Below are 26,263 nucleotides of genomic sequence, written 5' to 3' on the forward strand. Positions count from 1 at the left end.
TTGTAGCCGTTTATCATTGAATTTAGTAAACAATAAGACATACTTGTAGCATTCATATTACACAGATCTGCAACTATTTTCAAGCATGTCAACTGTAGATTTTATTATGCATTTATTGAACGTATTACATTGGCAGTCAATATTTTCTGTATCAAATTCTGCTGTACTGAATGCAGTCTGTGTTGGAGTAAGTTGTGCGGTTACTCATGGATCCTATCAAACTAAGATTTTATGTGGAGAAGTACGCCAAGGAGAACCGAGAAACCAAATTGGTGGAAACTTTTTACGCCACACCCAAGAACAGGTCAATTACTGGAAAATTTTATGCAAAACATGAAGCAATTACATCAATGAATGCTCCGCAAGAATATATCGATCTTATAGCAAAGTCCGTGAGCTATGTGCCGAAGGACATTTATAAATATCGACCACCTGCTGTTAACATGGAGTAAGAAAATCTACAATACATTTTGAAGTTAAGTAGACGTATTACACTTTACTATCACGAGTTAGACAACTTGAATATAAATTAAGAAACACCTCTTCATTATGACGCCTCACCAGTTTCTGAAATGTTACATAGTTTATAACTGGGCTGTTTTATTTTAGCTACGGTTGGTTCACAGAGCCATTGATACCAAGATCTAAAGATCCACGACTATATTTTCCTGCCAAGCAGTGTGACTTCATAAAGAATGAATTACTGATAAGACATCAGAATAAAGGTGTTCCGGAGGAGAAATTCAAGGGTGTTCCATTTAAAACTTGATACAATATAAGGGTATTTTTATTATTCTTGCGTGTAAACACGCCTTCTGAAATACATTATATTAATTTATTTCTACGGTCTATCGCGGTTTAATTACGGGTTACTGTTATGAAAAAATCTTATTATATGACAAGCGTGACGATCACATAGGTATGCGCATAATTTATGTATGTAGAGAGGGCATGCATGCAAGCTCCAAATCATATGTTCCACAAGATGAAATTCAGGTGAAATACCAATTTCAAAGATACTTATCAGATATTCTAAGTGAATTGCATTGACCTTGCGTGTATTTCTTTGGGACACATTTTTTCATTAGCATTATAAATATTAAAATGTTTTTGCAACAAAATAGGTTGTTGCTAGATTGATAAGGAAATCTTCTGAATAACCTGTAATAGTGTAATTTTGTGATAAAGCTCTGCTGCCAATACAGAAGTATAACATTATGATGTATACATACAGTTACTAAGCAACAAACAAATCTTGCCAATCTCTTCACCCAAGATGGCCTAGAACATAAAAATTGTACACGTCTTTATCCGGCGTGTCATTATTATAAAGTAATTTTTTATCGACACCTCGCCGTAGTATTGTTACAAATTTTATAACCCTGGTGATTTTACTTAGAATGGAGGTGAAAGTCGATTTTTTAGGTACAGAGAGGTACGCTGTTTTTATTTAGATTTGGTCAAATTGACAGTTCTAGTTCTCTAGTCGTTGAACTGATATCATGGCGGGAAGAGGCTTTTCTGTCAAAATAGAGCTTGACTTACATGCGGTGAGTACGGCTATCTGCGCTATCGACTGTTCTTCAAATCCATACTTATTCTACTTACAATATTTTTCAGATAACATGTCCCGGCGTATGGCTTTGCCCTAATGGGAAAATAGCTCTTCAATTAAACATGTTCAACAACTGCATAGAATCTCACCAAATAACGCCGATATTCCCGTTACTATTTCACAATAAATTCACGTTCAAAAAAGTTTTTACCGGAGTAACGACACTCGCCGACTTACAGCGCTCGTTGGAAGAAGAATTTTTTTATGCAGAACTAATACAATGGTCCAAGCCTAATAGTCGAGGTGTTATTTTAGCTACATTCGAAACAAACCTCGTCGATCTTTTATATCCAGCTCCGTGCTTCAAAGGCTTACTGGCTGGAGTTGATGTCGACTTGTTAATGGAGCCCACCAAGTACTTTCCAGTAAGTCTTCTGTCTCCAACCTTGTAGTATTGAATTCTAATTCATCAATTTTTTTCAAACATTAGGGAATATTGGCTCCAAAAATTGAAATCTCAACACGTACCGTGATCGAAGAGGTCATAGGAATTTGCGATTCAACTGCTACAGGGGCCCATGTCGTCAATCCGAAGATGATAAACTCAAAGGTAATATAATACTGTTCAGGTTCTGTTTGCTCCACATTTTACTTTAAAACAATGGTTCAAACTCGAATATGTTTTTGTAGAATGCACCGTGTTTTTGCCGGAAACCTCCATCCAAAGGTATCATCAGACAACGCAAGGTTTGCCACAGTCAAGGAAGGCATAGATCTCAAATATGTCGAAAGTAAGTATATTTCATCTAGATTTGCAAGTATAATAATTAGTTGCCAAAATTCATCTCGTATAAATACTATTCCATTATAATTACAATTGTTTTTCAAACCTCGGACGCAAATTTTCCTGAAGCGTAATGATTAGAATAGATGTCACTTATCATTGATACGTTATAGAGTTACTAGAAGAAAGAATTCGGCTACGCGCTTGCTGTCTCCCTCTCACAGCGCGTGCACAAGATGGTAATTAACATATGAAAGAATAGGGGGATGATATCTTTACAAAAGTTTTAATGATTTGTTTGTAAAGTTGGAAAAAAAAATCTGAAAAACATTTTCATTTTGTTGTTGCAGTCAAAAGACAAGCAGTCTTGAGATTGAACGTGTGTATTCACCAAGTGCCTCGAACAGACGCTCACATTCCCAATCAGACAGATGCTACCATGGGATTAAAAAAGTACCAAAGTGTTCTTGCCCCTCGTCATCCCCACATAGAAATACTGAAATTGATGCGATACACAACGATTCTCACGTCTTTGAAAGCTGCGCAGTTTGTTCAAAGTACAAGTGCTACTTTGCTTGCAACTGCGAAGGAAAGGGTGCAGGGTACGCTTGCAAGTGCAGAGGGCATTCACCAAAGATTCATGGTGCTAAGAATGACTCAGACTATGTCGGACATTCCTCGTTGCAAAAAACGTACAGTTCCTGTTTGTGCAGACCCAGCAGTGCACCAAGTCCACGCGAAGACCCATCCACATTGCTGTGAGTTAAAAGTGGATAAAATAATGATGACATTGTAACTCGATCAGTTGCCTCCTGATATTCATTGAAATCCATTCAAATTCAACTACACGATTACCTTCTATTCATGAGTAGTATCATTGAGCGAATACTCTGTTTTCAGACTAAAAGCAAAAATCAAACAACTACAGAAGGCTAAAGCAAAATTGTCCCATATCTGCAACAACAGGGAGGATGAGTAAGTTTAAATAAATATGATCTAAATATCCGTGAGTTATAATTTGAAGAGAATAATATAGTGCTAGTTCTGATACTATTTGTAATCAAATGGATGAGGTATGACAAAAATGACAAAGTAGAGATAAAAAATTACGTTCATAAAATGTTTGTCATATATTTTTTACTCTTTCAGCACATCTGAATTGGATCAAAGCTGCGACCATAATTATGACAGAACTAGCGGCAGACAAGGTTTCTACAAAAATCTGGAGAAATTTTATAAAAGAATGTACAAGCAGGCTAGAATGCGGGCAGAAGAAGTTGACCAAGTGTGAAGCAGAATGAAAGCTGCACATTGAAGGATCGGGTAAAATCCCAAGAACATGTTTCTTGTTAATTGTTGTTAAATGGTCTATTAATCAAGTAAGAGAAACCTTGCGTTTGTAAACTATATATATACGAAGTCATGGTGGTAATGATAAAAGTGTGCAATTACTAGGGTAGAATTTAACATTTACAAATAAAAATTATATACAACTGAATCATATTTAATGTCAGTAATTATTATATCATACACTAAATAAAGTATTCAAATATATTTAAATATCAGTAATTGCTATAAATAATTATTTTTGGACGTTTTGAAGGCTTGATTGAATTTTCAATTCTGGCTTCCCTTGCTTTCTACTACATTGCTGTAAATGAATTGATTGAAACGTAGTTTACTAATCTGAAACAAATTTATAACTTCGTTGTTCCTAACGCAAACACGATAGTTGGTTGTTATGCTCCGGTGTATACTGGTTTATGACGACGATATGCTGGAAGATCCCTGATTTTTGTGCCTCGTAGCTTGACTGAATGTTTCAGGAGAGCTGGAGTTCTTAGATAGATTCCTCTACCTTCTGGTGTCCAGGCTTTCACATTTGCCGTCTTTTGTGGTCCGGGAGTAACAGCGACCCAACCTAGAGTGATGGAAAATGTAAACAAAAAAAGTATCGTACCATTTATCCTTAGCAATTGAAATGTATTAGGAAAATCAATTTCAATTGTTGTAAGGCAATATAACATGCAATATGGATATATGTGTCTTAACCACATCACTAAAGGATTCCAAGCAAAATATATATACCTGCACTTGAAAGTACAACATCAGCCGCAGACATGTCCCATCCAACTCCGGTAATTTGAAAATCTTTTCCTTCCAAGTGAGGCCACTGTTTCAAACGCTCAGGATCATTTGTAGGTACAACAAAGGCTTTTGTTGTCAATAATTGATCATAAATGTAATCTGCATCTTCAAGACGACACATAGTCACCGGTAGCTTGTCACTCGCAAACACCGTGATTCTGAGAAAATAAAAATTTTTATTTCGTAAATTCCAGTCTTGTCTAGTGAGCGGAACGGTGGTAATTGCGTTGAAAAATTAAATATTGAAAACATCATGTGGCTACCTGATGAATAAATCACCATCGAAATAATCCAGTCTTCCTAAGCCACCCAAAAACATTGTGTATTTTGGTCTAATAATATATGTCCTGGGAATAATCATTTGCTTTGGTAAAGTAGCCATCAGTTCGTCGGTGGTTAATAAATGTAATATTTGATCAGGTTGTATGGTGCCTGGTGTGTCAAAACACCAATGTGAATTTTTGTAATCCCTTTTGTCTATGTTTACACCCAATCTTTTCTTCTCAATACCTGTATTCGAGCCATCTTCATCGTCTGTGTCGTCATTAGAAAAAGTTCTCCCCATATGTCCTGGAAAAAAATTCGTCTGTCAATTTTGTTTAGCATGAAAATGAGGCAAAAAGAGGTTTTGCTATTGCCATTTAATATCAAAATTCATTTTCAAGCTACTTTTCGCTCCTACCATACACGCACCAATCAACTGTGCATACTTCACGTCTCCCGTTTCACGAAGTCGTGTAGTTCTAAGATTATCCTCCAACTGATGGATCTCATTAGCACGCTTCAATCTTTGTGCTCTCAAACGAAGGCGATACACGGATGGTCTTAAAATTGGAAATTTCAATAGATTCAAAGTTGTTCCAGGCCAGGGAGATATGGTTGCTCTATGGATAAGATCAACGGCCTGTGACTTGCAGTAGTCGGAATGCAACAGCATGTTGAATAATGTCGACTTTCCAGAATTTGTGCATCCAATCAAATAAACGTGACCTGTAAAGTACAGAGATAAATACCAGTTTGTACAGACATATTCTGAAAAATACTCAATGAATTATCAACGTTAAGTAATTTATTGGTGTAAAAATATTCGTCATATCATTGTTACCTTTGTATTCCCAAATCTTATGCAAGTTATTGATAAGTTCTTCAATGCCGTAGCCAGTTTTCGCAGATATAACACAAACGTGTTTGATATTTGCCTTGTGTATCCCAGCTTCGACAATAGCTTTTGACAAGGATTCAATAACATTTGGGATAAACTTCTTTGTGTCTCGCGGCAGCAGGTCAACCTTATTGCCGACAACAAAGACTGGTCTCTGGGTACCAATGATAGACAATATATCGGGCCAAATGCTGCATGGGAAGTCCATCAGGTCGACCATTAAGATGACCGCAGCACGCTTACTCTTAATGGATGATAACAGTCTTGGATATTCTTCAGGAGAAACATTAACGGCAAGGGAAGTATTGTAGTGTACCATAAAATGACATCGTTGGCAAGTGAGAGATTTTAAATCCTGTGTTTTTGTCGCTAAAAATATTTCCGATGGCAGGTAACCCGGGATAGCCGAATCCTTGCAATGCAGTAACGCACCGCAGCCGCCACATGGTACGGAACTAACGTCGGAGTTTGGATTCGGAGTACCATAGTTTAATTGCCAGTTTTCATCTTCCTGCTTGTCGTCAAATTCCTCATAATCCGTCATCCAATCGGGTGGAATTTTAGCCAAATTGTCAGCGAGCTGAAACGTAGATTTAGTCTCAATTGCCTCGTCCAAAATTTCAGAGTCCTCGGCCGACTCTGACGCCTTTCTTGCTTCCAGGTATTTTTCATAGAGTTCTTTGTACTCCACATTCAAGTCGTTGGGTTGTACTTGTTGATCTTTTTCCATCTCCGCTTCAACCGGATTGTATTTGTTCGTACCGGAGTAAGGCATGTGAACCGGAATCGATGCCGTACCTGTTTTTTGTTCATCAACAGAATTTTCCAGGGATTTTTCATCCTGTCTCGGTCGAAGCTGATCCACCACAACGCTGTAAACCGGGGCCTCTGCTATATCTTTAAGATGCTGATTCTTTGCTCGCATCTCCCTTCTCTTATTGAGTGCCAGCAGTGTTTTGTGACTAATTGCTATTTGCTCATAGTCTAGATACTCGCAGAGCAGCAGCTTCTTTCTCACCTCATCCGGCACCCCTGATTCGGTGTTGACATCCTCTGCATTCACATCGTCAGTTTGTGTGCTCGGTGACGAGATACTCGCAGTTTGAACGCACCGCCACGAACGACTGTACCCGGTCTGTCCTAACCTCAAACAACTTTCGCTGCCAATTTTTCCGCGTTTACAGTCGTGCAAATACCTCATAGTGAAGCGTAAGAATCTCCGTGACGACAGCATGACGATTTCTAAGTGAAATAAGGCGGTGACGCGAGGTTCGTTTGCAACGAATACACGCGGAGCAATTGTCGAAATTTTTTGACAGCCCCAGAAATTGCGTGGTTTGAGCGTCTCGCGGTGTACCGTGAAGTCGTCCGACAATCGCGTGGTCTATCGACTCTAGTCGATATAGTCCGATAGTTCTCAGTTTTTTTTTTTGTTTTTTTTTTTTTATTGGATATAATAATAGTGAAACAAAACTACAGTTAATTATAACAATCGATGAATATAATCGTCAGCGAAAAGTCTTTGAAAATTATTTAATACTCCTGTCATAATTTCCGGCTGCGTTTGACGCTCGTCAATAAAAGGTTACAAACAATGAATCCCTCCGCAGGATGTGGTCGCCGGCGTAAGTGCGCAACAATCGAATGAAAAATAAGGAAATGGTAGTCGTAGGGTTGCTTGAATGGGGTGATTTATTCTGAAAATATTAGCTACGGTATCGATGTGTCAAGTCCCACGTTTTGCGCATTGATTAACCAATTGGTAAGCGGTGAGCACACGTGGGCGTGTTGGGGTCGTTATCGATGGGCTGAGAAGTGCGATGTGATCTACGAGCAGCGAGATGGCCGGGCCGGAGAAGGTACGTAAAAAAAGTCTGATTTTTGTAATAAATACGCATGATATCCGCAGGACATCCGTACCAAGCGACGCCTTATCAGACTCCGGTCATTTCGACCCGAGTTCAAATCTCGCCAGGGTTCACTTTTAAGTGAAAAACTACGAGAATGTGTCTGGTCGCGTGCCGCGCCGGCCATCTTGGCTTAGCTATCACGCGTAATATTGTTTCTAGAAGCTATGCTTGCATGTGTGGAGGATTACCTGCCGGTATTAAGCGCTCATTGCGTAGATGCATCACGTTTTTATTGCGTTATCGTAACCTTGACAGCAGCAGGGGTTTAACCCTTTTTTCACATTTGCGAAGAGACACGCATGCATGTATACACGTATTTTGGTATTCACTATTGGCTAAAGTACCGGAGTGAAAGTAAATAAATACATAACCGGTATGCGATATGCAGCGAACATTCGATATGTGATGTGATGTGATGTGATGTGATGTGATGTGATGTGATGTGATGTCGGATTATGCGAACGCTAACTTTTGTATACATTGATATAGCGATATTTATTTACCGCGTGAATATATGATATGTTTTCTGTCCAACCGATAACGTTCTATCTTATAATACTTATCTGTTCGTTCGATTCGCTTTAGAATTCCCTGTATGGTGATTATTATATTGTCGAATTCGATTCGACGAATAATGAAGGTATTATAATAACAACGTTGTGTGTGATGGAATGTTATTCAACCTATAAACTGCGCGATGTGTGTACTGAACAGACGATATCTATACACACACACACACACATGCACAGACACACCACTGAATTTCACACTTATTGCGTACCAACTGATAATATGCTTATCCTATAAATAGATTAAGACCCCCGTTTGTAAAAGCTTACTTTCTATATTCTTGATAACGTGCGCTGAAAGAGCCGACGACGACGAAAAATACGAGGAAATGAAAAACGTGCTGTTTTGATATCAGTCGCGTGACGTTAGTTAGTCGTGTGTTGTTTGTTAAGTCATTTTCTGCGGTATTGTCAATAGCGTGCCGTGGACACGAGAAATCACGTCAATAAAAGCGAGATGAAACACTTACTTTCCCGCTGAAAGATGAGGGACAATCGAAGTTGAAAGTTTTATGTCTACGATCGCAATTCGGCATTTAACTCAGGCGTGTTAATGCACCAGGGTACAAAGTATTTAGAAAATAACACCCGAAGCAAATTATAACGCGGTATACAAGAGAGTATGCGAATAGACGAAAACTAGAGTGGCGAGCATCGTAGAACACCTCAAGTACGTTTTCTAGACCGGATGATGTAAAAAGAAAATAGAATCCTATAACCCCGAAGCTTGAATTCACACTATATCGAAACGTGAAATAAATAAGATGGAAGATAATGTACGTTTCGTCTAAGAAATGAAGACGATGTGCAATTCATCTTTCACTAATTATCAGAGTACCTACAATAAAGGAATAAATAAATTTGTTTTAACCGAGTAGAATCATAAGCCTAAACCGCTATATTGATCATAGAAATATGAATTTTGATCCTGGGTAAAAACAATGTCTATAGAAACAACAAGCCGCTGTAAATTATTAACCCAAATTTCCTCTGCCCACCGGATACGGAGTAGACGAGCAGCAGATTGTTATTCTAATATCATGGTAGAAATAACAAAGGAATTTTAACGGAATTACATTCAGACGTTTATATATAATACCTTATACAATACAATACAATTGAGCGTCCGGCATCCCCGAGTTTCGTGTAATCGTCGTATTACTTTGGGAGCAGCTGACGATGGCAACGTAACGTACGTATATTTATCATCGGCGAATGCAGACCATGCGAAGCGATATTCGTACCGTTAATAGAGGATACGAATATCGTCGGAGGTTACGTAATTCGGGACTGATTGTGAGAGTAGAAGTAGAGGAAGAGAAGGAGGAAAAGAAGAAGAAGAAGACCGGCAGGGACGAATGAATACAACAATTATCCTCTCCTCCAGAGAATTACAGAGAGAAAGAGAGAGAGAGAGGAGACGTACGGTCGCCGGCAACCTGTTCATACATGTACATACACACATGCATGCATACATCTATAAAGCAGCGTGGGTCACGTAAGAGTAAAGAGTGGGTCTCGCCTGGCAACCAAGCGATTGTGAGCCGTTCAAACTGACGTCAAGGCTCGTTCGTTGTACGCATAAAACAATAGTCTGTGGCGTATATTTCGATTTCGGGTCTTGACCGAGACCGACGAGAAGAGAAGAGGGATGAAAATGAAACTATCGGGCTAGATACTGACTGATCCGAACAACGTCTTCTTCCGTATCGACGAAGAAGAGCTATATAGGCGGCGGTATTCATTCAACGATGTTTGAAACGAGAGGAAATCCGTCACACAATTGATAGTCTGCGACGATGAATGATTGAAGGGATATCCCATTCAGAATCGCGGTTGGATTTGAATTCTCAGCAAAGTTCGAGTCTCACTGCAGTGAACTGGTTGGTTTGATTATGATCATCAGAAACAAGCAGCGGTCGAACGGAATAGCTCGTCTCTCTGTAATATACGTTTAATTGAACGAATTTGAATATTGCGACGACGGAGGAACGAGGCAAACTTTATTTGCATCGAGTAAACGGATATACATATATTTCTTGTGCTAAAGCTAAAACCATCGGGGCATATGTTTACACAAACTTACATTCAGAAACATGAGAAAGATACGCACACAGATATCGGTATGTGCGAAAATAATCGTATGGTTGAAAATTTTTCCTATCCTCAATTCCCGATGATGAGTTTGTAAGATTATAACATATGTACCTACCTACATGTGCTTTATGCTTTTATTCTGACGACTGACCTATTCGCTATATATATGCATTATTACATGTACGCGAAAACGAGTGGTAATATTGACACACGTACGTGGTGTATGTACGTAAAACGTTACGAACTTGTTGCCACCATTTTTGATAATTCGCTAAAAGTTGGCGGTAACATCTGTAATTTGTTAATATACGAACAAACGATAATGACGCTGTATTATATATATATATATATATATATATATATATATATATATATATATATATATATTAGACTGTATCAAAAAAATTGACCATTTTTTTTTTTTCAATGGTATACTGAAAATATTGTTCAAGGTGACGAAAAAGAAATACCATAAAAATTTCAGATTTCAATATTGATATTTAGAGGTGCCTCATCGCGATTTTCTACTTTCCATAAGAATAACATGGCAAAAATGGTTCTTGCTCGTTGCGATTTTTATAACTAGATAACGACGCGTCGTACAGAAAATTCATAAACACGTTTTTGTAGGAAATTGAACGTTCTACAAAAAAGGTCTGTTGTCATTTTACGATAAATCTACTCCTTCAAAAGTTATTTGAGGTCAAACATCAGCAAAGGACCACAAATAACTTTTGAAGGAGTAGACTTATCGTAAAATGACAAGAGACCTTTTTTGTAGAACGTTCAATTTCCTACAAAACATGTTTATGAATTTTCTGTAAGACGCGTCGTTATCTAGTTATAAAAATCGCAACGAGCAAGAACCATTTTTGCCATGTTATTCTTATGAAAAGTATAAAATCGCGATGAGGCACCTCCAAATATCAATATTAAAATCTGAAATTTTTATGGTATTTCTTTTTCGTCATCTTGAACAATATTTTCAGTATACCATTAAAAAAAAAAAAGGGTCAATTTTTTTGATACAGTCCAATATATATACATATCATACCGCGTTTCAGGGTCAGAGAATAATCATTTTTCCAATCAACGCTCGCAATTACATACGTAATTTCTTACATATAACGAAGGAAGGAAGAGCAAAGAAAAGAGAGAGAGTAAAAACAAACAAACAGATCGCGTTGAAAAGCTTTTTGAACGTTTATGCTTGCAGGGACTGCGCATAAGCTGAGGGGCCGACGCGATAATCGCGAACCGTAATAATAAGCGGTGACGAGTGACTACTTGTGGCAATAAGTTCACAGATGTTCCGACCGAGTGCGGAGCAGCGGTATTTGGGCTATAAGTACTTGTACGTAAAGGATGTGCACCCATAAGTGCAGCGGTGGACTGCAGTCGATGGCCTGCCAACGAGATCATGCAAGAAAGGTCGTCACGGCGAATTAGAGCCGATTTACAATCGTCGGCTGCGCACACGTGACTGGTTGAAAACGATCCAGGGTCCCCTTTAAGAGGACGCTATAATTCGACTTTACCGACCGAGTAAAATGTCGCCTGTATTACCATCGTCGGAGCTCCTGCATCGTTAACCCTAGCAAGTCGCAATTAGCGCGATTTTATACTCGATTCAAAACTCAAATATCTGATGATAATGTTGTTTGTTTTACGAAATAACAATGCGTGAATGAAGAAAAATTTTTTTTTCGATATTTTTATTATCAGCATTAAACATGCGGAAATGCGCTGTCTGATGTGGCTGTGATAATTGACTCGGTCGGTAAAGACTGACTATAGTAGATTCTTGCTGTACTCGGTTGAAATACCGTGATTACGGATTTTCGGATTACTCTTGAACGGATCGATATACGTAAAATCGTATTTCCTTCTTACCATTCAACAATTCAAGTATTGTAGAATGACGTTTTCTATATATTCCTTCATCGTACTGATTATAATTTGAAAAGCTACCTTTTTCAAATTTTCAACGATTTCTATACACCCAGCGTCATTCCGTTGGTTATAAATCGTTTAATGCGAGAAAAGGAATCTATTTTATTATGTACTTCGTTCGTTCTCTCGTAATCCGAAAACTCGTTTACGTAGGTATACGAATGTACAAACAGCGTCCCTTTAGGATTCTCACTTCACCCTATACACGCCATTGAATTTCCATGGATTTCAAATTTCGCTGCTTTTTTTTTATGGGTTTAATCGAACCTTAAACTCTTACATGATTTTATCATATATGGTATTATTATAATGATTAAATTCATATATTCTCGGTAATTTCTGCGGTCTGTACTTCATCTACTCTTATTTCTTATCCTTTTTATTTTCTTTCTTTCTTTCTTTCTTTCTTTCATTCATTCATTCTATGGACAGATATTTCCGTGTCATGCGACGACCGACCGACCAGTCGCGAAGTCTCGCCTACAAACTTCCGTGCTAAAATAAACCAAGGGGGGAAAGTGTGGCGTGATACGCTCCGCAGTTGGATCGCGAATTGTTTATTAACGATTTCTGGCATTTGGTCTACATTTTTTAGCCCCTCTCTCCGCGCGTCGTTCCCTCCCTCCCTCCCTTCCACCCTCCTTTTCTCTCTCTCTCTCTCTCTCTCTCTCACTCGGTCTATAATCTATCAATCTGTCCGCCGTCGCTAACTTTTTGCAATACGTTGCCAAAAGAGATAGACTCGAGCTTAAGTGACCCTAGGATTAACGACTTGGATCTTGTCCTGTAGTTACGTGTAGGTATTAATAAAAACGTTGCACTGGTAAAAGTAGACAGTAATTCTAAAAAAAAATAATTATAATCAGAATCTAGATTTGAGTTTCAACAGTTCTTGTACAACGATTTCTGACGCGGCTTCTTCGCCCAGGTGTTCAAATCTTCTCGTCTCTTTGTACAGGCCAAACCTGTATACTCTTCGTCTTTCCCCTTTCTTTTTCTCCTTTTTCTTTATCCGTAACAAGGATCACGGCACAGGAGTAAGGTTCTTACCCAGCTTCGAAAAACCTGTTAGGGACGCAAGTTTCGTTCGTCGTTAATACCCGTGTTGGTGAAACGAAGGGTCAGTTTGTTCTAAATTGTTCCTCTCTCTTTTTTTTTTTTTTTTTTTTTTTTTTTGTACCTTCCTTTCTTTTATTTCCAGAGGTCCGGTCTTGCGGTGAAATATTTCAGAAATACAATATGAATCCTGCGTTATTATACGAAAAATCTGTGAAAATCGTAACGATGTTGATAACTAAAAGCCTACCTAGAATTCTACTCGTAAAAATTCTATCGCGTATTTAGAAAACTTAGGGATTATACGAGTTTAAATTTGTTAAAACAGAAAATAAAATAACTTTTAACAGAATATACGAACGACGCTATAACTGATCGATAATCTCGCATAATAAAATTACATTTTGTTTTTTTTTAATAGATCTTTGATTCAAATCTTAAACGAATCGAGGCCTCGCACACTTTAATTATGTGTATCCTCTCGTCGTCTGCTTTGTTGATTAGACACAAACTCGCGTGGACACTGTTCGTTACTCACCGTCTATACATTTTTTTAGCTTAGACAACATCTTACTTACGTAACGCGCAGGCAATTATACTGTAATAATATTACGCGAATAATTTTATTAACATTATAAGTGCGAGAGATGGTTTATCTTTGCATCAGTAAGTTGGTTAAAATTATACGGATTGATAATTAATCCTCTTGAAATTACTCTTCTTGAAAAAATAATTCTCAATCATTTGCAAACGAATCGAGATCAGTTTCGAGATTTTTTTATTTTTTTTCGTACCATCAACGTGAGAAAATCAACGCTTCGTTCGATACTTTCAGCGACGTTAATAAATCGCTTAAGAATTAATCCACATCCGCAGTGACGTTCGAAACAATTGTACGGTTGAAAAGAAAAGAAAAAAAAAAAAAAAAGATTACGAGGAGGAAAAAGAAGAAGAATAAGAAGAAGGAAAAGAAGAAAACTCATATTCATGTGGACAATATTATATCCAATGTCGTAGCTGCTGTTGCAGCTACGTGACTAGAATCACAGAGGTTCGCGGTCGTATATTTAAAGAGATTACACGCATATACAGTCAACTCGAAAATACGTTTCTCTCTTAATAATAACTTTTGACTTTCTTATTTGAATAACGATTAAGAAAGAGAGAGAGAGAGAAAAAAATTCTCAGTTTCTTTCATCACGTCAATTTGTAGTAATGCACGTGATCGATGTATCGGTATGTTTAACACTGAAAGGAATCGCGCAAATTATTACTTTTTACTACGCAGCAGTTTGCGACGTTGAAAGAGCAATAAGTTTAAAATTATGAAAAAAAAAAACAAATACTCGCCGAAAAAACTTCTCCTCTTGTAATGACCACATGACGTACAAATTATACATATGTAATAACATATACGCTCATCGTATATTGTATATATATATACTATATATATCGCGTTCAGAAATCTCTAATTTTTTTTTTTTTTTCTCAGACATTTCATTTCTGCAGCGAAATCAAAGAAATTATTTACTTCCCCTTGTTATATTCTCGCTAAAATTCTTACGTCAATTCGATCGTTTATTGCTCCCGATTTGAAAAGCAAAAAATAAAAAAAAAAAAAAAAACTAAAGAACCCTAAAAGAGGGGTTTTTAAAAAAAAAGAACGTTATTTACCGATCGTGTATACAAATTTGTATATATACATGTATGACGAGAATCTAGGTCAGGGCTACCGAGTGTCGAAGCTGCTGGTCTGTTTGCGCCCAGCTTGTGTCAAGATTAAATTGGCCTTCTCTATACTACTTACTTGTTTTGCTATGTGTGTCGGAAGCAAATGGGCGCATGTTTAAATATTCCTTGAGCATTATTAGGTGCTTATAATCATATGTAAACCCAATTAGGCATGAATCAGTCTGTGATCATAGATCAAGCAAAAATTTCTTTCATCAAAATTACAAATATCTGAACATCGATGAGGTGTTGAAGAGTTTGCAAAAATAAAATAAATAAATTTTTTTTAATAATTTTTTTTATTATACATTGTTTCAGGATTCAAAAAACCTGTCCCATTGCAATAATTCTTCTTCTCCCGTTTATTGATTTTTATAACACGTAAAAAAAAGTGAAATAAAATAATCGTTTTACCGCTGAATCATCTTACCGCTGAATTCCTCGGATGAAAGTCAAAAGTTTTGATGATGATGGTGCATCCATATCGCCCGATGTTACTCACTCTTCTCAAATCACGTGCAGCAACGTCCGCAGATGCAAGATATTCGGACAATGAGAGCCGGTATGCGAACGTGGTGCAGTTGCAGTTATTCGCTGACCTGCATCAATGATGTTCTTTCGTAAACGTACGTTACATGCATACGTGCGTATATACATACCTACGTACAAGTCTTGTTTATGCTCAATTCAGATGCGCATCTTCTGTATTATTTGCCTACCCTATATATATAATATACCCTATGAAAATATTAATTTTTAGCCCTCCATAACTGTATACATTAGGGTGGCGCAAAAAAACCGACTATTTTTTTTTTTTTTTTTTTCTAGTCTCGTGTGACAAAATGTTAGTTTTTGATGTTTTAAGAGCCCACTCCAAAGGACAGCTCAAACAAAAAAAATTTTAAGAGGTCGCTCGTAATTTTTAAAAATGTCAAAAATCGTCAGAGAAGTAAATTTAAAAAATTATATTCTCAGTATTTTGTTTGATTTTTAATTCATGTCGTGGTGTATTGTTATCCATTCTTTCTTACTAAATTAAAGAAAGAAAATTTATGAAATTTTAATATGAATATTAAAAGGTCGCTCGAAAAGATCCAAAGAAATGCACCAAAAAATTGAAAAAATATTATGAGCGACCTTTCAAAATTCAAATTTTGAACTGAAACTTTCGGAACTTATTTTTTTTCTTGTCTATAAAATTATACTGTAACAAGAAATTAAAAAAAAACAAAAAAAAAATCGATTTTTGACGATTTCTGACGTTTTAAAAAATGTGGAGCGACCTCTTAAAAATTTTTTTTTGAACTGTCCTTTGGAGTGGTCTTTTAAAACATCAAAAACTAACATTTTGTCACACGAGACTCAAGAAAAAAAAATAGTCGGCTTTTGTGCGCCACCCTAGTATACATGCAAATCGTCATAAGCTGTCAAAAGTCATTTTTTTTTGCTGCACATTTTCCGCGGGATGATTTGTCACAGTTCATCAAATCAAACACATGACTACTTACTCGTTGTTAGTTAAATTCTTCAACCGTACGTGGAAAAGGGGATAAATATTTTGTTTAATCTGATCAAATACATATATAACACGACGATTGATTCGATAGAACTTTGTTCCTAGTACAACGACGCAAAATTATAAACACGTTAGTCACTCTCTCGCGCAATTCATTATACGTAAAAATATGCTTGCAGAAAATATCCAAGTTGCTTCACATCCAGTGTTACAACAGTTTAAATTTACCCATTTCGAGTGTTGATGATTCTGCGGTATACAGTTTGCATTTCCACATATGCAATCATAAGTCTCTGGCAGTGTTTCTAATAATATAATAAATGCACTCGCTATCTTTACGCTGGTTTATACCCTCATCATCGTCATCATGCATGCGTGCATGTATACATATATCTCGGTGTTACACATGTGCCCAAAGTGTATCTCAGAGACAGGCGTAGCCTCGATCCTCCCATCAACTCGTGCGTCGCATCACGTAACTTTGCACGCACGATAGATAATGCGTGCCAAAGTACCTGTCACTGCATAAAAGCTTCTTCGGGGGGACACATCATTGAGTCTTGTTTAAGGAAATCACGCTGCGAGATACATATTTTGCACCAAGGTTCTGGCCATTTTGATGTTACATTTAATTGATCAGAATATATTAATACATTATAATAATCGTTCGCGTTTTTCAATCTGCTTCTCAAGATATCGATTATAAATTATACTTAACTACCTGTATCGATTTTTCTTAATTTTTTTTATTGTTTTTATTTTTATCACAGGGAATGTGTTGATCATATGATCGTGAAACCGTGAATCAGACTTTTTCTAAACGGTCAGTGTTACGATGATTTTCAAGATGTATTATACCTACCTATCTACGAAAACGACGCCCACACACATTTCATTTAGTTAATTAGTTGGTTTAGTGCGCGATGTATATATATATATATATATATATATATGCCCTCTGTAAACTCTATGAGACGTAGAATTTTGCCTTGACCAACCCACGGAAAGATTAAAAACAAGAAAATGTCGTCACACCGTAAGGTTTATAATTATGCGTTATAACATTATTATTATTATTATTATTATTATACTATAATACCTTCGCCTGGTGGTATTATAAGTGAAAAAAAGAGAAAACGTGATGGATAGAGAATTACTTCGCGATCTTGGTTCTTTGAGTTTTTTCGTATCCTTAAATTCATTAATTAAGACGTTAGAGATTGTTTTTCATCACTCGGATGATTTTCAAGTGTTTAACCGTTTCTCTCATCGACATTTTTCCAGTTCCTGAGGACACTGAAATGATTTTTTATTTTTTTTTCTATCTCAACTTAGGCATCAAAACTTTCTATATGGTCTAATAAACATTTGAAAAGTTGTTAATTCGACCCTGTGACGCGTTGATTAAAGTCTAAATTTAGTGCATTAGTGCAGGTGAAATTTTGCTGATGGAAAAAAACAGGAATAAATCAAGCACCTAAATCATCACAGCAGCGTGATTAGTCTCCGAGTTATATCAACGATTCGGAATTCCTGGATAAAATTTTTATACACATATATTCATGTAATAACTATTGCCCGAAAATCTAAGCATCTCTTATCTCACTCAACAGAGTTGTTATATTTTTATCGCAAGATCCTATTTGACCTACTAATTACGATCGGAGATAAGAAATATATATATATATATAGAGAGAAAGAGAGTGAGCGAGAGAAGAGAATACAAAACAAACAAAAACAAGTGAAAAACAAGATTGCCGAGTGCGTTCCTCCGCAGTTTCATATATTACGTATAATATTATGTACGTACATACATACAAGCTGTTGTCTTACGCAACAAGTATAGATAGATACGTACGTTTATATTATATGGCGTTAAGCTGCGACGTTAAACGCTTAAAGTCAGAAAGAGAGTGATAACAAATATTGCTTTGTTTCTACCAGTAAACTGACGTTATAATATCGCAGTGGAAGTGTTGGGTGACCCCAACCTAACCCAACCAATGCATTGTCAAACGTATATATATGTATTAGTATATGTACCCTACCAAACCGTAACCAACAACTCGCCACTGCCAGTGGAGCGGAGGGGGGATTCCAAAAATGAAAATTTCCAAAATTTCAAATTCCTAAAATTAGAATATTTCCGAAACAAAAAAAGTTCCAAAAGTTCTGCGTTCGGAACACTTTGTTTCTTCGATGCTTTGTGACATCGGAATTGAATTTACTTTTCCGCAATTTCATAGATTCGGAAATTTCTCTCATTTCGGGGATCTGGATACTTGAAGATTTCTTTTTCCGGAATTTCAATACCACCATTGATTGACTGGTTGGTTTTTTTTCCACCCCTCCCCTCCCCTCCCTGCTGTACAAGGTACTATTATACCGACCGTCGTCATCCTCGTCAAATTTCACGGTCATGGCCAATGGTATCGTATCCGTCACGTAGGCACCGGTAGCACTGCGCGTTTATGTACCAACTCGACGGAAGAGTTTCATGGCCGACGTCACACGAGACTCGTTTTCAACTCTTATACAACCCATCAGACCGCCTGATTTTCAGTCCCTGTTTACGATCATTCGTGATGAGAAAATTCACGCGAGTCTTTTCTCTTTCACCCTATACCTATCGTCGTCATACCTAAAAGTGGATTGGAGATCGAGTCTAAAACAACTCCGAAATTTCTTCAACGTTTTTGCTTAGTTTTACAAGTTTATGGAACAGAACGCGAGGCTCATTTGCGTTTTTTTGGTATTTGTTTTAAGGAATTGTTGAAAGATTTCCAAAAATGACTGACCATGGTCAAGTTGGTTAGGGTGGCGCAAAAAAAAAAAAAAAAACCTACTTTTTTTTTTATTATTTTTTTTTTTTTTTTAGTCTCGTGTGACACAATGTTAGTTTTTTGATGTTTTAAGAGCCCACTCCAAAGGACAGCTCAAAAAAGAAATTTTAAGAGGTCGCTCCAAGTTTTTTAAAATGTCAAAAGTCGTCAAAAAATCAAATTAAAAAAATTGTATTTTCAGTATTTTGTTTGATTTTTAATTCATGTCGTGGTGTATTGTTATCGATTCTTTCTTACTAAATTAAAGAAAAAAAATTGATGAAATTTTAATATGAATATTAAAAGGTCGTTCGAAAAGATCTAAAGAAATGCACCAAAAAATTGAAAAAAAATTATCATCGACCTTTCAAAATTCAAATTTTGAACTGAAACTTTCGGAAACTCATTTTTTTTTTGGTCTATAAAATTATACCGTAATGAGAAAAAAAAATTTTTAAAAAAACTTCGGTTTTTGACGATTTCTGACGTTTTAAAAAATGTGAAGCGGCCTCTTAAAAACTGTTTTTTGAGCTGTCCTTTGGAGTGGGCTCGTAAAACATCAAAAATTAACATTTTGTCACAAGAGACTTAAAAAAAGAAAAAAAATAATCGTTTCTTTTGCGACACCCTAATATTGGTGTTACGCTTCCAGAAAACGAACCTCACAAACGAACAACTTACGGAAATAAGAGTCGATAGTTTATAACAATCAAACAATACGCTATATTAGTACATTATTTACCTTTTCCTGCTAGGTTATCTGGGTATTTACCAACCTTATGCAGCCACCATTCGAAACGCGGTAGCCTAGGTCAGCAATACCTGGAATAGACGGTTCAACTAGTCACGCCTCACCTGCGCTTTATCTTTATATTATTATGTACCTTCTTACTTCACCCGTTATCGCATCCTTGGAATATTTATTACTTTACCGATGATTATATGAGAACGAGGAAGAGAAGATTCACAGTTTTCTTGAGCTTTTCACGTCCGCTCTTTCGTATCTATTAATATCGTGACGGCGTAAAAACTTTCAAGCTGTTTTTTTTTTTTTTTTTTTCTTCTTCTTCTTTTTTAATAATTATCGATCCAAGGAAATTTATGTCGTGGATTCGACGAAGTCACGCTGAATTATCCAGACTTTGATACGCCTCACGATCGTCTAATGGGGTACATTAGCAGCCCCTAATGCATGTACGCCAGGATATAATTAAACAAATATTTACGTGACGTTAATAATTTATGCATGGCTATGTGGTAACAAGTAGGCTTAGGAGCTTTGATGGTCGGTGACAACTTTGGGCAAATATTATTGCAGTGTTTATGTCTGCGTATCTATATCTACGTCATGTGTGAGTAGTCATGTGGATACATCCTATTACATGAATTAGGAAATAGTGTCAGGGTTTTACCTCATCTCTTATCTTCATCATCATCATCATCATCATAATTTTCTTCTTTTTCTTCTTCTTCTTCTTTTTCTTCATCTTGTTCATCCGTGATAAATATTAATGCTGGATATATATATATATATATATATATATATATATAATAGAAGAAGGTGGTAGAAATTTTAACTTCTTTTGAAACTTTTTTTTTTTTAATCTTCTTCTCATTGCGCGACTCGCTGTATAATTAATTCATGTCACGCCTTTCGAAGGTTCGGCTTGCAGTTCGTCCACTCAGTCGGTTGCTTGGTTGTTTGGTTGATTGGTTGGCTGTGACTTGTACCGGCAAACTTGAATGAACGAATCGTTGGTGAGATTTTTTGTTCTTTGTTCGTATAGTTCCATCGCTGATCATCGATTTCGAATCATCCCCAATACGATTAACATTCAACTCGCATTCTGACTCTCATCTTTACTCCAACACGATTGAAAGTGAGTTCAGTGACTCGATGCAACATTTTTTTAATCCCATACAGTAATTTTACATATATTAGGGTCTCCAGTATTCATGGAAATTATGGAATCAGGGAATTCTCAGAGAATTTCATGTCGTATTTGGAATATACTAATTTTCATCCTGGGTTCATTAAAATTAAGCTATTTGGTGAGAGAAAAAAAATTTTTTTTTCAACTTTCAGGCAATGGTCATGAACCAAGCTCTGACTTCTTAAAAACTATACTCGCTAACGAATTCTTACAAATTCGTCTCACAATGATCTGTGCTTTAGTCAAATATAAAATATTCTTGTTCGTATGACTATTGTATTTTGAATATATTTTATGCACATTAGAACAAACTGGATAAATAATGATTCTTGTCTAGAAAATTACGTTTTCACAAATAACCAGACACACTGATATATACATTTACGCCTGTTCGACAATAATTCGTTCATCATAACACTGACCATTCGAACCAACGACATCGACTTTTATCAACCTGTAGAATCACTCGCTCGACCTCTTGTTTCCAGCTCTGAACTTTCTCTCTCGCATATATATCCTCTGCCTCGTGACAATATGTCGATCGATCGAAGCGACCTGTCGTCGCTACTTTTTGCAGGTTTGGTCAGTTTCGTTCGCAATCAGACTTGGATTTTTATCACGTTTCATTCGGCTTTCAACCTTCCTTTGATAACATTTTGCTGATTATTTATCACAATCCCCTAATAATATCGTCGAATATAAATCAACTGACTCTAATTATTATCATCGTTTTTTAGAAACTAAAAATGCGAATTAAAAATTCGCCAACTCACAATTAAGCACAATATCCAAGGGAATAGCGTCCGTTATCTGCTTCTTGAGTTTCTTTCGCCAAACAAAAGAGACGACGGAGATTCTCATATGGTTTCTCCAAGGTTTTCTGTATCATTTGATCACGGGATTTCGTCCGAGATCAGTTACATGTTGTTATGGTTTTCGCGGGTGATGTTCCGCAAAAAATAACGTGGACTATAGTTTCTCACAAAAGACGTGGGCTCGTCCAATTAGTGAGAAAAACGCCATGTTCTGAGCTAGCTTGGTCAAAATTTATTATTATGGGGGGGGATGATGATCTTTGCTCTGCAGGAGCTTGTCTCTCGAGCTTTTGTACGTCCGACGTAAATATAAACTTCTTGGTGTGTTAATATAGCCGCTGGACCGGGTTGCGAGAGAACTGCTGCAGACGCATCTAGGAACGATCAGAGACGAGAAATAAAAATTCAAGAATACGATGCGTTGGGCCTGGAATGCGAAAACACGCGGGTAGGTTACGTGAATTTTTTTTCGACTTTGAAATGGAGACGCCGTTGCTGTTTCATCGCCGCCTTTCTTCTTCTTCTTCTTCTTCTTCTCTCGAAACAAAGCAAATTACCTACGTATATACATACCATGTATATGTGCATATTGTCGACTTTGCGCATTTTAACGTAGATTTCCAAGGTGGTCGTCATCTTCACACTGCTGTAGATATATGTGCATGGGATAATCCGAATGAATGTGAACAAGGTTTGACCCCGACATCCACCGAGCTGGTCACCGATTTATTTCCTATTTCTACTCCACCAAATATGCATTTTGTATTTTTTGCAAATTTTTTACACCTACCGCTTAGGATTAAGTATTTTAGATCTAATCTTCCATAGCGAGAAATACAGAAATATGTCTACATTTTTATAATTCAATTCCCAAATCGCCCCTCCTCCCCTCGATATTCTCCATTAATTTTAAGACGATTCCAACGATTTTTGATTTTGATTTCCGTGTTTCCACCTCTTCATATTTTGACTTGGGATGTTTGAAAATTCGATACCCCATAATATTTCGATTACTGTATACTTCTAGATTCTTGACCGTTTTTTTTCAATGCCAATAATATTTTTCGATCGCATGGACACCTTGGTGAATTCCTTGCAATATGCACACATGCTGGTTGCCTACCTCACGTCCGACGATCGCGGGATGTCTCGCGTCCAGTGAATCGATGACATTGACATCGAAAGGTCTTAGACTCGGGGTTTTTGGCCTTTGGCAAGGCAGTTGAACCGAATTATCATCATTATCATAACTCGTGATAGCTCTGGTCCGAACGCCGAGATCGCGTCTGCGGGAGAAGAAGATACCTACGCTGACTCGTATTATCAGATATGGAATCTCGGTTCTATGAGGGGGATTTTTGAATTTCAAATTGACATTTTTCAAATTCAATCGCTGCTGCCTACCCCGTATACACGTGCATATATTTTTCTATGTATAGCCTGCACGTGTATACGCACGCTTGTACGTTGAAAACGTCGTTTTTCTGACGACCGACGCGAAGATCAATGGACCTAATCTTTATACCGAGATTTCGCTCATCAATCGTCTGTCTTCTCAATCGTCTGCGTCTAGGTATACATAAATGTATTATTCCAGTAACTGGAGGAAAATTGAAAGACTGATTTATACATAGTTATATATGATATATACATATATATATATATATATATATATACACACACACGCGCGCACATAATACACGTATTAAAAATAAGTAAGTGACGCAGCTTTTCACGCGCTATCCGATGAGACAGCTAATTCGTTTTGGAAATAACCGAGCAGGGAAAAACCTGCAAGTAATGTAAGACAATTTTAAAACTCGTTATTTTTATTTTACCCTCGTTGTGAAGATTATGTCATATATATATATATATATATATATATATATGTATATGTTTGATTTTTAATTCATGTCGTCGTGTATTGTTATCGATTCTTTCTTACTAAATTGAAGAAAAAAAATTTATGACATTTTCATATGAATATTAAAAGGTCGCTCGAAAAGATCTAAAGAAATGCACCAAAAAATTGAAAAAAAATTATGAGCGACCTTTCAAAATTCAAATTTTGAACTGAAAATTTCGGAATCTTATTTTTTTTTGTCTATGAAATTATACCGTACCGAGAAAAAAAAATTGAAAAAAAAAAAAAAAAAATCAATTTCTGACGATTTCTGACGTTTTGAAAAATGTGGAGCGACCTCTTAAAATTTTTTTTTGAGCTATCCTTTGGAGTGGGCTTTTAAAACATAAAAACTAACATTTTGTCACACGAGACTCAAAAAAAAAAAAAAAAAATAGTCGGTTTTTTTGCGCCATCCTAATGTATATATAATACACCGGGTTAATCACCAAATTAAATTAAATTCTCAATCGCATCGGTTGAAATATTATCAACGGGAATACCTACCTATATACATTATACATATATATATATAACATTCTTGAAATGGAAGATTTTATTTCATCATTCGCGATATATAGGTATAACTATAAACGTCATTCGATGATGAATAAAAGAAAGAAAGAAAAATAAAATCAATGCAGTCGTTTCAAGTGTATACGTAATAAAGGTGGTGCCGCTAATTAAACATGGCGGAATTGTGTATAGATATACTTACGAATAATTGACTAATGTTTATCGTTGACCTCGTGTCACTGTGTGGTGACATATTAAACAGCGTCGTTAGGTTTTTCGATATTTTTAGAAAAATTGTGTCCTGAATAATCGCGCGATGTTGCGTTGCGCAGATATAATGCAATGTCGTATCGTATCTACAATAGCTTACAATTAGACGCGATAAGCAGATCGTAACCAGCGACTGAGGTCACAGACGCATTGCGTTAATCTATAAATTCGAAAACCTGATAAACGATTTTGGATAAAAACCATTTTACACTTTTATTATTTATATTTATTGCAAGCTCAACCTTTGATCATGTTATAACAGTACAATATTCGTAGAATCATTAAAGTCAGAGTTGATCGAACAAGAAGAAGAAGAAACATTTGGGCACAACGTGCGTTTCGAAAATTTTGAAAATAATATAATGATGATTCAGGTTTTCAGAAATCTCCTTCGCACATTTACAGACGCTGAAGAACTAGAACTCAAAAGTCACGTGGGAATAGATCATATAAAAATAACTTACAAGGTATCTATTTCTAGAAACTAGATTATAATACTTGTAATCCAATGAGATACAGTCAATTTATATTATGTTATAATATTATTCAGCGTTGCAACTGTTTATGCATGCGGTTTAGTTTCAAAATCGCGTAACCGCGATATTGTCGTTCTTCCTAGAACTTCTTTTCCTCCTAAAAGCCACGTAGACATTCATATCTTTAGATACTCACGTATCGCATTGCACACGGTATGAATATTTGCGGTGTGAAGTTACACGAATTTCATGTACACAAACAGACGTGTTTCTTATAACTCCGCAAAAATGCATTACTGAGTGCCCCCCCCCCTCCCCCCCTTAAAAAAAAAAGAGGCTGCAGCGTGTCACGAATCAATATTGTTTTTTCTTTGTCTAAGTGTGCAAGAAAGGAAAAGACTGAAATTTTAAACCAGAACACAGGTATGGATTTTTTTTATCTCAAATGACTAATAACAAAATCGTTGAAAGTTTATTCGATTCGTTACACGCTTTCAATACGTGGAGGCTTATTTTTTATCCTTTTTTTTTTTCCTTAAGAAAATGAAAACACTTGGAGCAATTTTAGTTTAAGGGCTTTATTATTTATAGGTTCAAAAATATTTTAGAATTTTTTTCATCGAATTTAATAAGAAAATGGCGGCATGGCGCATATCGTTCGCTACTTACATGCGTCATGCCGCCAAGCTGTTTCCGCCCTTAAAAAATCATTACATGAAAAGTATACGATACATATCTACTTTTTTTTTCGCTATATTTTGATTCAGGAGCATCAAATCTATGATAATTATGCATAATAATAATAATAAGGAGAAGAAAAGTGTTTTTTTTTTTTTTTTTTTCTTTTTCTTGTATAACAGTGTTATGGGATTCATTTGACATTTGAATGTTTCCCTGAATTTTTTCAGACCTTTTTTAATCACCATAAAATCACAATTCTAAGCTCTGTCATTTTCCAAGGTTCGAAACTGTTTTGTCTTCTTTTTCCTCCAATCGAAAGAGAAAAAAGTTTAGGTAAATCAAGTGTCGCTCGATCTGTGTTATTC

The 26,263-nt window shown here is 36.4% G+C and overlaps 3 protein-coding genes and 1 long non-coding RNA gene across 6 annotated transcripts in view; 3 read left to right on the plus strand and 1 right to left on the minus strand.

Annotated features, from left to right (window-relative positions):
• The first annotated feature begins 123 nt into the window (after positions 1 to 123).
• LOC124409585 lies at positions 124 to 880 on the plus strand. Its single transcript, XM_046887300.1, has 2 exons — positions 124 to 448; positions 610 to 880. Exons 1-2 carry the CDS (start codon positions 207 to 209, stop codon positions 767 to 769), a joined length of 402 nt encoding a protein of 133 aa, XP_046743256.1. The 5' UTR covers positions 124 to 206; the 3' UTR covers positions 770 to 880.
• Positions 881 to 979: 99 nt separating this feature from the next.
• On the plus strand, positions 980 to 3,671 carry LOC124409577 (spermatogenesis-associated protein 6). Of its 3 annotated transcripts, XM_046887285.1 has the most exons (8): positions 980 to 1,550; positions 1,621 to 1,980; positions 2,046 to 2,165; positions 2,246 to 2,346; positions 2,513 to 2,578; positions 2,684 to 3,097; positions 3,240 to 3,314; positions 3,489 to 3,671. In XM_046887285.1, exons 1-8 carry the CDS (start codon positions 1,503 to 1,505, stop codon positions 3,628 to 3,630), a joined length of 1,326 nt encoding a protein of 441 aa, XP_046743241.1. In that variant the 5' UTR covers positions 980 to 1,502; the 3' UTR covers positions 3,631 to 3,671. The 3 variants fall into 3 exon arrangements, with proteins under 3 accessions (XP_046743241.1, XP_046743242.1, XP_046743243.1); XM_046887286.1 differs by lacking the exon at positions 2,513 to 2,578; XM_046887287.1 differs by lacking the exon at positions 1,621 to 1,980.
• An 88-nt stretch (positions 3,672 to 3,759) lies between these two features.
• Positions 3,760 to 6,988, minus strand: LOC124409573 (nitric oxide-associated protein 1). Its single transcript, XM_046887279.1, has 5 exons — positions 5,593 to 6,988; positions 5,181 to 5,477; positions 4,751 to 5,057; positions 4,428 to 4,645; positions 3,760 to 4,260 (listed from the first exon to the last, which is right to left on the minus strand). The coding sequence occupies exons 1-5, from the start codon at positions 6,881 to 6,883 to the stop codon at positions 4,079 to 4,081; spliced, it is 2,295 nt and encodes a 764-aa protein (XP_046743235.1). The 5' UTR covers positions 6,884 to 6,988; the 3' UTR covers positions 3,760 to 4,078.
• A 210-nt stretch (positions 6,989 to 7,198) lies between these two features.
• The window catches only part of LOC124409586, a 63,410-nt gene continuing 44,345 nt past the window's right edge, over positions 7,199 to 26,263 (plus strand). Inside the window, exon 1 of the long non-coding RNA XR_006929524.1 lies at positions 7,199 to 7,508. This is a non-coding gene — a long non-coding RNA (uncharacterized LOC124409586). The remainder of the gene's footprint in view (positions 7,509 to 26,263) is intronic.

Source organism: Diprion similis, chromosome 8 (assembly GCF_021155765.1).
Source record: "Diprion similis isolate iyDipSimi1 chromosome 8, iyDipSimi1.1, whole genome shotgun sequence".
Classification (NCBI taxonomy): Eukaryota; Metazoa; Arthropoda; class Insecta; order Hymenoptera; family Diprionidae; genus Diprion; species Diprion similis.